General features: G+C 42.9%; 1 protein-coding gene across 1 annotated transcript; it reads right to left on the bottom strand.

Annotated features, from left to right (window-relative positions):
• Window positions 1-8,722: 8,722 nt before the first annotated feature.
• DKK1 (dickkopf WNT signaling pathway inhibitor 1) lies at window positions 8,723-13,651 on the bottom strand (the record flags this gene model as incomplete). Its single annotated transcript, XM_083363554.1, has 4 exons — window positions 8,723-9,304; window positions 10,859-10,990; window positions 13,106-13,286; window positions 13,427-13,651. 4 exons carry the CDS (start codon window positions 13,649-13,651, stop codon window positions 9,054-9,056), a joined length of 789 nt encoding a protein of 262 aa, XP_083219680.1. The 3' UTR covers window positions 8,723-9,053.
• Between the last annotated feature and the right edge of the window lie 354 nt (window positions 13,652-14,005).

Raw genomic sequence — 14,005 nt, 5'->3', positions numbered from 1 at the left:
TTCAGATCCAAAATGATTTGCTGTAAACCCCATGACTGGTTGAAACTTTCATCTTGATACTTCTCGCTATGGTTTCTTTTTTAAGGTGGGGGGGGGAACAAACAACAGGTTTCAAACAGATTTCTTATTAACAACACTCAGTGGGTTAGGACGCTGAGCTTGTCAATCAGAAGGTCGGCAGTTTGGCAGGTCGAATCCCGAGTGCCGCGTAGCAGAGTGAGTGCCTGCTACTCGTCCCAGCTTCTGCCAACCTAGCAGTTCGAAAGCACGTAAAAATGCAAGTAGAAAAATAGGGACCACTCCGGTGGGAAGGTAACGGCGTTCCGTGCACCTTTGGCGTCTAGTCATGCCGGCCACATGACCACGGAGACGTCCTCGGACAAGCGCTGGCTCTTCGGCTTTCAAACGGAGATGAGCACCGGCCCCAAGAGTTGGAAACAACTAGCACGCGTGTGTGGGGGAACCTTTACCTTTTTAATGGAGGAGGGGAAGGTAAAAGGGAGGAGGGAGAAGGGAGAAGGAGGAGAAAAAGAAAGGAGAAGGGGGAAGGGGGAGAAGCAGAAGCAGGAGGAGGAGGAAGAGGAAAAGAAGGAAGAAGGGGAAAGGGGGAGAAGCGGAAGCAGGAGGAGGAGGAGGAGGAGGAGGAGCTAGCTAACTAACCAGAGGAATTTCATTCAAGAGCATTATCAAGCAGTACAATTTATGAGAACTGCTTTTTAAATGGTCATACATGTTGCACTAAGCCAAAATCTTAATGCAGTTCAGTCTAAGAGAGCCATTTAAGAGAGCCGGTCCGATCTAGCATTTAAGGCACGGGGCTGGAAAGTGGGAGACTTCAAATCCCAGTTTAGCCATGAAAGCCACCTAGAGTAGTCCCATGGCCTTATAGGCAACAAATAAATTTAGTAAACATAAGAATGAATGAATGAATGGGCTTCCGGTGGCTCCGTGGCGCCGGAGACAGCCTTCCCGGGCTGCCCGCAGCTCAGCTGTGTGATTTTTCGCCCGAAACAGCGCCGATCAGCTGTTCGGGCGAATTTGAAGCCCCCTCCTCGGGAGAAGAGGAGGGGGTGAGCCCCCAGGTGGGGGTTGAGTTCTCCGGGGCCGCCTGAGCTTGGAGCTTGGGCGGCTGAAGGATTGAACTCCCCCGTAGCCTGGGCTGCTCCCAGCTGGCTAGCGTCTCTGCTCCGGACTTTATGGAGCAGAGCCAGGCGTCTGCGACCATCCCTGCTTGAAGGAGAGACTATGAAAGGAAAAGAGCAGGCAGAGCAGTACAAGAGGGAAAGATGAAGAGATGAAGAAGATTATTTTATTTTACTCTCAAGCTTGATGGACTTTGCTTAAAACTTAAAGTGAAAGTGCGTCACAATTGTAAGTAAAAGATGGCGGCTAAACCTCCCCCTAGAACTTTTCGGAGTGCTGGAAATTCTCCGGTGCAACAACAATCATTACTGCAGGCGTTGCATTCTCCTGATGTATTGACTTCGAAGGATCTTGAAAGACATACCCAGTTAATTCTGGAGTCAATGGGTGCTAAATTTGCACAGATGGAGGAGAAATTGGAGAAATTGGAGCAGAGAATGGAAGAAAGGATGGAACAGAAACTTAGAGAGATGAAGGCAGACATTTTGTCCTCAGTGCATAAAGTTGCTAAATGTGTGGAGGTGCTGGATGACCAAGTGCAAGACTTGACTCAAAAGAATGCTATATTAGAAGCAAAAGTTTTGGAAATTGAAGATTTAAAAGACAAAATGGATAGTGAACAGAGTCTGGCCCAATTTTACCAGATGCAGTTTGCTGTGAGAATTAGAGGCCTAAAAGAGAATATTAAGGAAGATTTAAAGCAGCTGGTTTCTGAGGCTTTTGAGGGGGTATTGAATCATCCAGCATCTGAAATAAAACAAGGTATGGACAAAGTGTTTCGTGTGAATTCGTGGATTGCTAAACAGAGAAAGTTGCCTAGAGATGTGGTGGTTTATTTTGTAAAAAGGGAAGTTAGAGATGAAGTTATACAAGCTGCCTATGATACCAAAGTTGTGATTGCTGGTCAAGAAGTTTTGGTTCTAAAAGAAATTCCTCCAAAGATTTTAAAGAGAAGGAAGGATTTTATTTTTCTTGTGCAAGAGCTCAAGCAAAGGGATATAAGGTTCAGATGGGAGATCCCAGCTGGGCTGAGCTTCATGTATGATGGCAAAAGGTACTGTTTGGGTAATGTGAAGCAAGCGCATGACTTTTACAACAATGTTTTAAATGTAACCCCATCAACACTTCTGGAAGCTGCAGAGGGATCTGGAGAAGGAGAACATCAAGAGGATGAAGATGGACTGATAGACGAGAAGGGTACAGGAGGAGTTCAAGCTGCAACTCTTTTGGATGATATTAGAGAACAGAGGGTGACGCGTGCTGCCTTAAAACGCTCAAAAAAGACAAAAAAATAAGACCAGCAGAAATCTATGGAACTTCCACAATATACTTATAGACAAGTGGTAGTTGTGTTTTTAAAAGTTTTGGGATGATATGTATGGTAACAGAATCTTTAATTTGGAATTAATGGACAATTTATTACAGAGGAAGAGGAAGAAAGTTTTGTGGGTTAATGCGGGTTAATTTGTGTAAGAACTATCTATTATAGTCTATTTTGGCTAGAGAGGTTAATAGGGATAGGTGTTTGTGATGTGTAAATGAGAATATGTTTAGGTAATAGGGAAATGTGGAAGAACATAGATGGGAATGATGCTAGTTTTCTTTTATTTTAGTTTTTTATATATATTTAGTATTGTTAAGGATTGGTTTACTTTATATAAGCTAGAGAGTGATGGATTTTAGAGTTTATAATTGTTAGTATATGATTGTTTATGATTGCTTTTTAGATATATACCTTGTATTTTGCTCTGGGAAGTCGGGGGGGGGGAGGGGGGGAGGAGGGGAAGTAGAGGGGGGGAGGCAGGGGAGGGAGGAGGGAGAGGGGGAGGGGGGGAGATAGGGGGGAGGTAGGGAGGGGAGGAGGGAGGGGGAAGGGGGGTTTCTTAAAGGAAAATTGTATTTTTTAAAACTTTTCAATAAAAAAAAAAAAAAAAGAATGAATGAATGAATGAATGAATGAATGAATGAATGAACGAACGGAAAAGCTAGAGCATGGGTCCTTTAAGCAAATGAAGGTTCTGTGCTCAATTAAAATAGAAACAATAGGTTTTCAAAGTATAAAATATATTAAAGAGCCTTGGTGGAGCAGTGGGCTAATGCCTCCTTGAGTAACCCCAGCTGCCTGCCATTAGTGCAGGTTCGAGTCCCACCAGGCTCAAGGTTGACTCAGCCTTCCATCCTTCCGAGGTAGGTAAAATGAGGACCCAGATTGTTGGGGGCAATAAGCTGACTTTGTAATAATGCCGCTTGGGGGGGGGAAAGCCCTAATAAGCAGGCATATACATAGAATGAAGGCTATTGCTAAGCACATTGGTTTGTGCTTAAATTGTAAGCCGCCCTGAGTCTTCGGAGAAGGGCGGGATATAAATGGGATTAAAATAAATAAAATAAATAAAATAAAGTGATCTTGATCAATAAAACACCGCCAAGCAGACCTTGACTCCAGTTGAGCGACCATGTTATTTATTTATTTTTTCTTGAAAACTAAGACAGGTAGGAATACAAGTTAAGGAAAATCCCATGGAAGAAGAATTGTATTTTCTTTCCATGAAAAAACCAGCCCTGGAATCTGCAGCATTTTTTTGCTATTTGAAATTATCAGATAAATTAATACTTCTTCTTCAAGACAAGATACCTGACTACTCATACTGTATAACATACATGCCCCACCTACTCAAACACCTATTTTATTGTTAAAAAAAGACTTTATGGGCTGTGCTTTTAGGAAGAAAGAACTGCCCCTCCTAGTCTGGAAACCATTATATATAGAAAAGAATATATATACATAGCTCAGAACTGATTTGAGGAGCCTCTCATGCTGAGCTTGGTTGTTTGTTTGTAGACATTTCATTACTCAACTAGATATCATCATCAGTGCTAGGGAGTGTGGGGTCCTAAGTATGGAGTGTAAGGAGTTATTCCCAACCTTACTGGTGATGTAATAAAATGTCTGCAAGCAAACAGCCAAGCTCAGAGAGCACCAAGAACTGTTGAATATGGCAGTCGGAGCAGTACTGCCTTCTGTAGTATTTTGACTGGCAACAGAATTTAATTCTACTCATGTACTTCTTAGATGTGGAAGCTGAAATTTAAGGAAATAAATGCAGTTTGAAACAGGATGCAAGAGAACTGAAGTCATGTTAGGTTGAGGGCTTTAAGTCTTTACAAGCCATTATGATAAAGTGGGCTCAGAATTTTCAAGAAGTCATTACAATGGATACTTGGGAAAAGATTTGGGTGAGAAATGTAAAATTTACACAAGCTCAAAATTTAAGAGAGAACTTTTATAAAATGTTTTATAGGTGGCATTTAGATCCTAAAAAACTAGCAAGTATGTATCCGAACTGCCAGCCTAAATGTTGGAGGTGTGGTGGTGAAGATGCAACGTATTTTCATATATGGTGGACTTGTAAAAAGGTTAAAGCATTTTGGATTAAAATTTGGTGGAATATGCAGAAGATATTTAAGAAAAGGATAAAGTTTTGTCCGCAATTGTTTTTACTGGGCATTACTATTGACACTACTGTTGTGGACATTAAGTTGATGTTGAATTTAATTACGGCAGCAAGACTTTTAGTAAGGCAATATTGGAAGAAGGAAGAACTGCCGACTATAGAAGAATGGACTTTAAAAGTTTCCAACCTGGCGGAAATGGCAAAGATCTCAGTGTATTTGAAAGACCATTCGCAACAGAGATATATTGTGGAGTGGAAAAAATGGATTGATTACATCCAGAATAAATATGGGACTAAAAAGTTTCATTTAGCATTTGAATATGTATTGATGTGATATTTATATTGCTTGTAGTTGTTTTATAAGAGTTAAAGAGCGATAATTTTAATAGTTTATTGTTGTTTGCATATGTTAGATTATGATTGTTTCTACCTTTATACCTTGTATTTAGCTCTGGGAAGTCTGGGAGGGGGGAGGGGGAGGGAGGTGTTGGGGAGGGTTGGGAAGGGGGGAGGGGGTTGGGAGGGGTTTTGTTTTGTTTTGTTAAAGATAAAATGTACTGTAAAACTTTTCAATAAAAAAAAGTCTTTACAAGCCATTATCTTGGGTGTCCTCATAAAAATTATTAACTCCCTTCAAAAAGAAGCCACAGCTGGAAGAAAGCCCACACCAATCTGCCAATATGGTTTCCATAACAAGCAGAATTTACATAGCATGACACAATGGGAAAAAATGGAAGTGGAAAAACTCACAGGAATAAAGATTGTGGTGGTTTCAAGCTTGTTCATGCAACGTTTGCTTTAACATTTGTCAACAAGTTATAGCCATGTAAGACACATTCAAATTAAAGGGATCATTTAAGCCATGCCAAAGTGTGGGGTAATAATAATTCAGATATTTTACTGAATTTAACAGCCCAGTGCTATGGAGATGTTTGAAGTTATTGGCTAGGTTTATTTATTATTTATTTATTAGGTCATAACATTGCTTGTTTTTTTTTGGGGGGGGGGTTGAGGGGTTAATGTGATGCATAAGCTCAGATGTTGCAGCTTAGTTGCTTAGCTAAACAAGCCAGGTTAAAATTGTCCTGGCTTAAGGTTAGGCATAAATATAGCCATTTCGCTTGACAATTATATCTGTATTTAGAGGTTTGCACTGCAGTCTGCAAAGTTCAATGGGGCTTACTTTGAAGTAATCATATGTAAGACCAGAAGAGGAATATGGTCCTTTTAGATGTCATTAGAAAACTAGATTAGGCACTTTCTAGCAAAATGAGAACCAATGGATGGTAACTAACCAAGGAGAGAAGCAACCTAGAACTAAGGAGAAATTTCCTACCAGTGAGAGCAATCAACCAAAATAACAATCTGCCCTCAGAAGTTGTGGGTGCTCCATCACTGGAGACTTTCTGAAAGAGACTGGAAAATCATTCACCTGAAATGGTATAGGCAAGGGTCTCCTGCTCCAGCAGGAGGATGGACTAGAAGACCTCCAAGGTCCCTTCCAACTTTATTATTCTATGTTCTAGCAATCTTGCTGTTATCTCATTAAATACAGATAGTCCTCGGCTTATGGCCACAATTGAGCCCAAAATTTCCATCTCTAAGCAAGACAGATGTTAAGTGAGTTTTGCTCCATCTTATGATCTTTGTCATAGCTGTTAAGTGAATCAATAAATTGTTAAGTTAGTCACATGGTTGTTAAGTGAATCTGGTCCTGCATTGATGTTGCTTGACCCCAGGTTGCTGCAGCCATCATAAATACATGCTAGTTGCCAAGGGCCTGAATTTTGATCAAGTGACCATGGGGGGAGGGGTGTTGCAATGGACCCAAGTGTGGAAAAAGCAGTGAGAAGTCACTTTTTTCAGTGCCATGGTAACTTCTAACGGTCACTAAACAAATGGATGTAAGTTGAGGACTACCTGTACCAAACATTTATTTTCAGAGGTAATTCTCAAAGGAGTACATCAAGGAATAATTAAAATTAGCATTGACATTTCTATGCATGGATTAAAGATGCTTTAAGACCCGTGGTGGCTCAGGGGTTAGAATGCAGTGTTGCAGGCTAATTCTGCCGACTGCCAGCTGTTCGATTCTGACCTGCTCAAGGTTGACTCAGCCTTCCATTCTTCCCAGGTTGGTAAATGAGGACCCAGATTCTTGGGGGCAATATGCTGACTCTGTAATCTGCTTAAAAGAGGGCTGTAAAAGGACTCTGAAGCAGAAGATCAGTCTTTTGCTATTTGTGAATGCTGAGGCCTTTTCTTCGTTTCCCTGCCATTAACCTCCGATAAAGAAATCCCCCACATACAAGCCTTAGCTTTCCCCATGGCTTTCCTAAGGAGACCCTGATCTGAAACATTGTGAGGCAAGAAAGAGAAAGAAGGATGTGGTTAGAAAAGGCCTCATTTAATCACCTATCTTCCCTCTTTAAGGATCCCCTTTGGAGGATCTGTTCTCTTTTGCAACTAAGTGGGTTTCCTGTTTCCTTTTCTCTGTTGTGTTTTCCTGACATCCAAGCTACAGAGATGAATGGGATGGGATCTGCAACTTCCTGGGATGGACAGAGGCCTGCAAAGGAAGGAGCTATTATGAGGGGGTTTTTTTCCCCCTCTTGAAATGTTTAGCGCCCCTCCATTAGAAGAAGTGATAATAACTGCACTTCCTGTGCTTTGAAACCGTGCTGACAGGATCTGCATAAAGCGCTCTCGCCCAGTGAATGAGATAAAAGTAGATTGAGGAGAGAAACATGCAGACAGTTGGCAAAGAAAACATCATGGCAAACCCTTCAGCTTAGATTCTTGAACAGGAAAAGGATTCAATCCACATTGGAGAAATGCTGTGATAAATTTAGCCGGCTTACTTTTTTATAGAATGTATAGGCCGCCCCCCAGCCTGTCATGACTCCATACAATACTTGAGACAGCACATTCAAGACTAATGGGTTGTGATCTATGAAATATTTCAGTTGCTGTCTCAATGTCTTTGAGGAGAAAGGTATAGATGGGTAAAAACGTACATAATGCAGTTCATAATGATCAAAGCACAATGATGTCCTAGAGAGTACATCTCCTTCCCTCCTCCTCAAGGAACACTCATAAATTGTCCAACAATTTAATCTTAGAAACTTGACAGGCATCAGAACCTGGCTGAATTTCAAGTCTTGTTTGATTTTCTAAAATGGCCTATTTAGGAGACAGGTGAATCCCAGCTGTTTTCAGGAGCACTAAATATTGCTTTGGGGTTACTTTAACTCAAGTTGAATCTATTTGTAATTTTTTTTAAAAAAGAGCTTTTCTATCAGTTTGAGATGTATATCTCTTTCTAATACTTATATTCCTATAAAAAGATAACAGTACATAAATCATGTACCAGAATGGGAAAAATTATGCCAATTTATCCAGTCCTGGAAGAGAAAAAAAACTTTTTGAGAACAGAAAATTGCACATAAACTTCTTTTCTTATAAAGACCAGTAAACATCAATAATCAGTCACTCGTCCCAATGAAGGCAAAATCTGTGAAGTAACTTCCAAAAGTAATCTTTGTTTGCAACAGGCTAAAAATGCAGTAACTTACAATCCTCAGGATTTGGTTCATGCGGTTATCAGCTAACTGGTGAAATCTATTTCATTTTTCATGGTATTAAAGATTGTGCAAGCTAAGTTTCTAAGTCTTCCGGCTGCAGTCCAATAGCTTTTTATCTGTAGTAAAGGAGCATGTATTTTAAGCGTTGTCTGCCTTATCACGTGTCATAACTTCTCTGCCATTTTCAAAAAGAATGGCCCAGTTCAAACACTGTGCAAAACCAGAGTTTATTTTTAACATAATTTATTAAATAAGCCACCAGTGACTTAAGTCATGCTAATACAAAGGCACCACATCTTAACACAGTGTGTGAACTGGATTATTAATTCTTTCAGGCAAAGTATTACTTGCTCATTTACAAGAACCCTAACACCACAAATCTTCAATCTAAGTTAGCCTGACTTTCAGAGTTTTGTCAAATTGCTGGACTCCCATTCTGCGCACTGGAGTCAGTTTAATTAATTAAGCCTTTCATATTTAAACATAAGGTCACCAGATAAGGCATATTTAAAAGATTTTATTAAACTTGCCAATTTTTTATGTTCAATATAATAAAACCAGTGTATATAACGCATGTCAGAATAGACACCATGCAGCACTTTGGAAAAATTAAAATTCCGTACAGTGTACAGTTAAGTGCCACACCCAAGAATTTACAGACACAGTAATTTACTGCAATTAGTCACTTGAAAAATAGTTTCTGAAAGAAACATGCCTTGTACTCCATTTGCAGAGAGGGGAAAATGCCAGAGTAGTTTAGGGTACACTCTGAAAAAAATGTCAGTCTTTCAAGGTATTTTCAGTAACAAGAGCATCCCACACTCATTAAAGTCCCTCTGAGTCCATCAGGATTAGGAGAAATCAAACACGGCTAATGTCTCTGGCAAGTATGTAGTCGTGAAGAATTGCTGAGAGTGTGATCTTTTTGCAGCCGACAGGTCAGTCCGTCCCCACAGTAACACCGCTGGAAGAGTTCCAAACCATGAGACCCCTTTTTGTGGTGTTTTGTACACACCTGACCTTCCTTAAGGACAGGTTTGCAAATCTTGGACCAGAAGTGACGAGCGCAACAGAGTCCTTCAGCGCAGTCTGAGGAACGGAGACATACAGCTCCTTCTTGGCCTTAGGAAAGAGAGAGAGAGAGAGAGAGAGCGTTAAGAATAGAGAACATTTCTTCACATTCTCATTTCCTACTGAAGTAACTTGAAATCCTGCCCTAAGCTGATGCTCTTCGCATTATATTTCCAGCAGCCAAAACAAGGAAGGGCAATAGGAGCAGTTTATCTGACACACTTGTGAAGCACAAAGATGGAGAAGGCCGAATTAATCTAATAGATTTGGGGTCATTTGATAGAAAGCCTGAATTGCTATTATTGGCATCTACTATTGACATCAAGAGGGACGCGGTGGCTCAGTGGGTTAGGACGCTGAGCTTGTCGATCAGAAGGTCGGCATTTTGGCGGGTCGAATCCCGAGTGCCGTGTAACAGAGTGACCGCCTGTTACTCATCCCAGCTTCTGCCAACCAAGCAGTTCGAAAGCACGTAAAAATGCAAGTAGAAAAATAGGGGCCACTACGGTGGGAAGGTAACAGCGTTCCGTGCGCCTTTGGTGTCTAGTCATGCCGGCCACATGACCACAGAGACGTCCTCGGACAAGTGCTGGCTCTTCGGCTTTGAAACAGAGATGAGCACTGGCCCCTAGAGTCGGAACCTTTACCTTTACCTTTATTGGCATCAACCACAGGGGTGAAATAATTGTGTGCATGCTGTACATACTGCCACAGGTTATCAAACTATATGTACCCGCAACACCCTTTGGTCCTGTGTCAAACACTTAAGCTCTCCTAGCAAACAGGAGTAGGCCCCTGCAAGTTGTGTAAGCAAACAAGTAAGATTATATTCTCTAGCTAAACAGTAGTATGAGAAGTGACCTACTCGTATTCATACTACATTGTTCACTGCAAGGAAAACTACACTGGAAAAAGTGCCCCACTGAACTAGACAAATAAAAGGCTGGGGTGGGGAAAGAGGAACAGACATTGAAAACCAATCTAAGTAACCGAAGCTCACAAAATTGTACGAGTTTGAAGCAGAAACTAAGAAGCATGTCCACAAAGTCTTTAAGTCTTTCTAATAGCAATTGAACCTTTACAGGTAACCCTTGACTTACCATGGTGTGTTTACTGACCATTCAAAGTTACAGCACTGAAAAAAGTGAGCTGTGACTGTTTTTTCACACTTATAACTGTTGCAGCATCCCCATGGTCACGTGATTAAAATTCAAATGCTTGGCAAGTGACTCATATTTATGATGGGTTGCAGTGTCCTGGGGTCATGTGATTGCCTTTTGCAACCTTCTGATAAGCAAAGTCCATGGGGAAGCCGGATTCACTTCACAATCATGTTGCTAACTTCACTGCACGTCAGAAAGTGGCACAAAACTCATTTAACTGTCTCGCTTAGCAACAGAAATTTTGGGCTCAAACTGTGGTCGTAAGTTGAGGGCTACCAGTACTGCTTTCCAAAAGGTATTCAGAGTCCTCTAACAGCTGTCATTTTATGGAGTCCAAGCTTGCTTGGATCAACCCAAAATCAAGCACATTCTTTCAGCACTGAAATGCAACAATGATGTTTATTCTTTTCTGGATTTAAAAGCAGTGCGTTATTGGCCTTACCTTTTATGTGATACATTTGGGACGAAGTCGTGGTCCTTTTCAGATGGGAGTCCAAAGTACCATGGTCGAAATTTTCTATGATGATCTCTTCAAACCTTCCAGGATGAAAATGGTCAAATTCTACACACATACCTGATAAAGGAGGGAGAAAATCATGAACACCTGTCAACTTCCCAAGGATTAAAAAAAAAATCTGGACACTATTCAGATTCTAGAGGACTGCAGATTATTCATTTAGGCAGAAACTATCTACAGATCAGAAGATTGATTCTGAATCCAAACCACGTAAACAACTTGGTGCAGATCTCTTAAGTTCTCTGTTACAATAGGAATTTCCCTTAGCATTGGAGCCTGAATGAGTATCAGCAAAGAGTGTATCCAAGCACTAATGTGATAATTAGATCCTTTTAAAGCTTGAATTGAGATACCAGGATAGCCTCAGAAAAAAGGGATAGCGTAGTAGTGTGTTGCAGGACAAACATCCAGGTTCTGCTTGGCGTTTTATTAAATTGTACGCAAGGAAATTATTTCATAATGAATGTTTGCTTCTTTAAAATGGCAGAACTCTAGCCCTTCCTATAACGGATTCCAGAATACTGAGTAATTAACACACCTTCTGTTAACACAACAATACAAAGAGAAGCAATCTGAAAATTCCCAACAGTGAGAAAAATTAACTAGTAGAACAGCTTGCCTTCAGAAGTGATGGGTGCTTCATCACTGGAGGCTTTTAAGACAGACACCCCCTTGTCTGAAATGGTATAGGTCTTCTGCTTGAACAGGGGATTGGACTAGAAGACCTCCAAGGTCCCTTCCAGCTCTATTCTGACTAGTTTTCCCTTATTCCAAAGTAAGGATGCTTAGAATTTACAACCTAAACCCTTTTGGTTTTGGCCAACATCCCTTGGCCTTAAAAACAACACAAAACTCTCCACGGAAGGATGCAGGAGGGGTCCCTTTACTTCTAACCCTATGAGACTACACAGTCCACTGATCTCAAAAATACCAAACCCAGCATTCTAGGTTAGAATCTGGGTTCAAGAATCTTCTCTCCCCCCCCCCCCCCGCAAGTGCATACTAGGCCAGGAATCCCAGAAGAATGATGGCCAGTCCATTCCAGCAGGAAGCCATAAAGCACTACTGCAGGGAGGTATCCAGGCAGAGGCAAGAGAGGAGCAACCTGAGGGACCCGATCTCCATACCCTTCCAGGACCCACAAAAGCCTTCTCAAAAAGAACAAAGACAATTCTTCGGATGGCAGGGAGATACCCGGGTGATGCCGGAGAAGTTTATTTATTTTATTGAATTTGTATACCGCCCTATTCCTTAGGACTCAGGGCGGCTTAACAGGGCAGTTAAAACCATGAAATACAAAAAATTAAAATCAATTAAATTAAATTGAATAAATTAATTAATTTAAAGAGCCTTGGTGGAGCAGTGGGCTAATGCCTCCTTAAGTAACACCAGCTGCCTGCAATTAGTACAAGTTCGCATCCCACCAGGCTCAAGGTCGACTCAGCCTTCCATCCTTCCAAGGTAGGTAAAATGAGGACCCAGATTGTTGGGGACAATTAAGCTGACTTTGTAATAATGCCGCTTGGGGTGTGTGTGTGTGTGTGTGTGTGTGTGAAAGCCCTAACAAGCAGGCATATACACAGAACGAAGGCTACTGCTAAGCTTGTAAGCCGCCCTGAGTCTTCGGAGAAGGGCGGGATATAAATGGAATTAAAATAAAATAAAAATAAATAAATTAGTGCAGGTTCGCATCCCACCAGGCTCAAGGTTGACTCAGCCTTCCATCCTTCCGAGGTAGGTAAAATGAGGACCCAGATTGTTGGGGACAATTAAGCTGACTTTGTAATAATGCCGCTTGGGGTGTGTGTGTGTGTGTGTGTGTGTGTGTGTGTGTGTGAAAGCCCTAACAAGCAGGCATATACACAGAACGAAGGCTACTGCTAAGCTTGTAAGCCGCCCTGAGTCTTCGGAGAAGGGCGGGATATAAATGGGAATTAAAATAAAAAAATAAAAAATAAATAAATTCAAGCCCCAAGAGTCAATCTAAAACCCAGTTAAATTAACAACCCCACAGTCTGGACCAAACAGATCAAAGTTCCTTTCTCGGATGCCTAAAAAGTTGGAAGGCTCCGTTTGCCTTCCTCCCCCCCCCAACACACACACACACACACACACACACACACACACACACACAAACAGAGAAACTTCTGTTCCCGGGACCCTCGAACGCACCGTTGTTGCAAAAGTTGCCGGAGCAGCACATGGCGTCGCGGAAGCAGCGCTTGCGGCGTTTGCGGCAGGTCAGACACACCAGTCCTCCTCCTCCTCCTCCTCCTCCGGAGACGCCCCCCCGGGCAGAGGTGGAGCAAAACTCGTCGGCGTTGCAATCCTCGTCCGCGGCGCACAAGGCGAGCTGCGAGAGGGCAGAAGTGGAGCGGAGGGGGGGGGAAGGCAGGTGAGCCACGCGAGACCCGCAAGCCAGGATGTGTCTCCCTTTGCCCTGGCCAGCCCCTTTGCCCTGGCCAGCCCCCTTTCCCCGCCCAGCCGACCTACCTTTTGCGAATCGCCGGCGCGGCTTTTATTGCTGCCGTCGTACATTGCCCCGCTCCCGCCGCTAAGCGAGGAGCCGCCGGAGAGCGGGTTCTTGATGGAGTTGGAAGCCAGCACGTTGGTATTGAAAGGGAAAACGGCGGCGGCGGCTCCGGTTCCGAACCAGGCGGGGAAGCAGAGCGCCACCGCCACGGCCGCCCACGCCCGGCGGCCACGCAGGGCGAGCATCTTCGCAAAGGCGAGCCCCGACGAGGCAACCTGCGGTTAGGAAGGCGGAGACGCGTGTCCTTCAGGGACCCGCACAGCCAAGGGAAGACTCTCCGCTTGGCGGCTTTGGCGCTGCCTTTATAGGCTCCACGCCTTTCCAATTCCCGCCTCTCGAAGCGGGGGGGTGGGTGGGTGGGGAGGTGGGCGCGCAGGATAAGCGAGGGTGGGGTCACGAAACGGGGGTGGGGTGGGGTGGGGGAAAGCTACGGGACCTTCTCCGCAAAGTCACGGGCTCATTGGGCGTTCGGGAGAGAGAGAGAGTGAGTAAAATAAACGATACGACTTCGTTACTACTACCGTGCGAGTAGTTTCCGT

Source organism: Vipera ursinii (assembly GCF_947247035.1).
Source record: "Vipera ursinii genome assembly, chromosome: 5".
NCBI classification, from domain to species: Eukaryota; Metazoa; Chordata; class Lepidosauria; order Squamata; family Viperidae; genus Vipera; species Vipera ursinii.
This window is presented reverse-complemented; position numbering and strand designations above follow the sequence as displayed.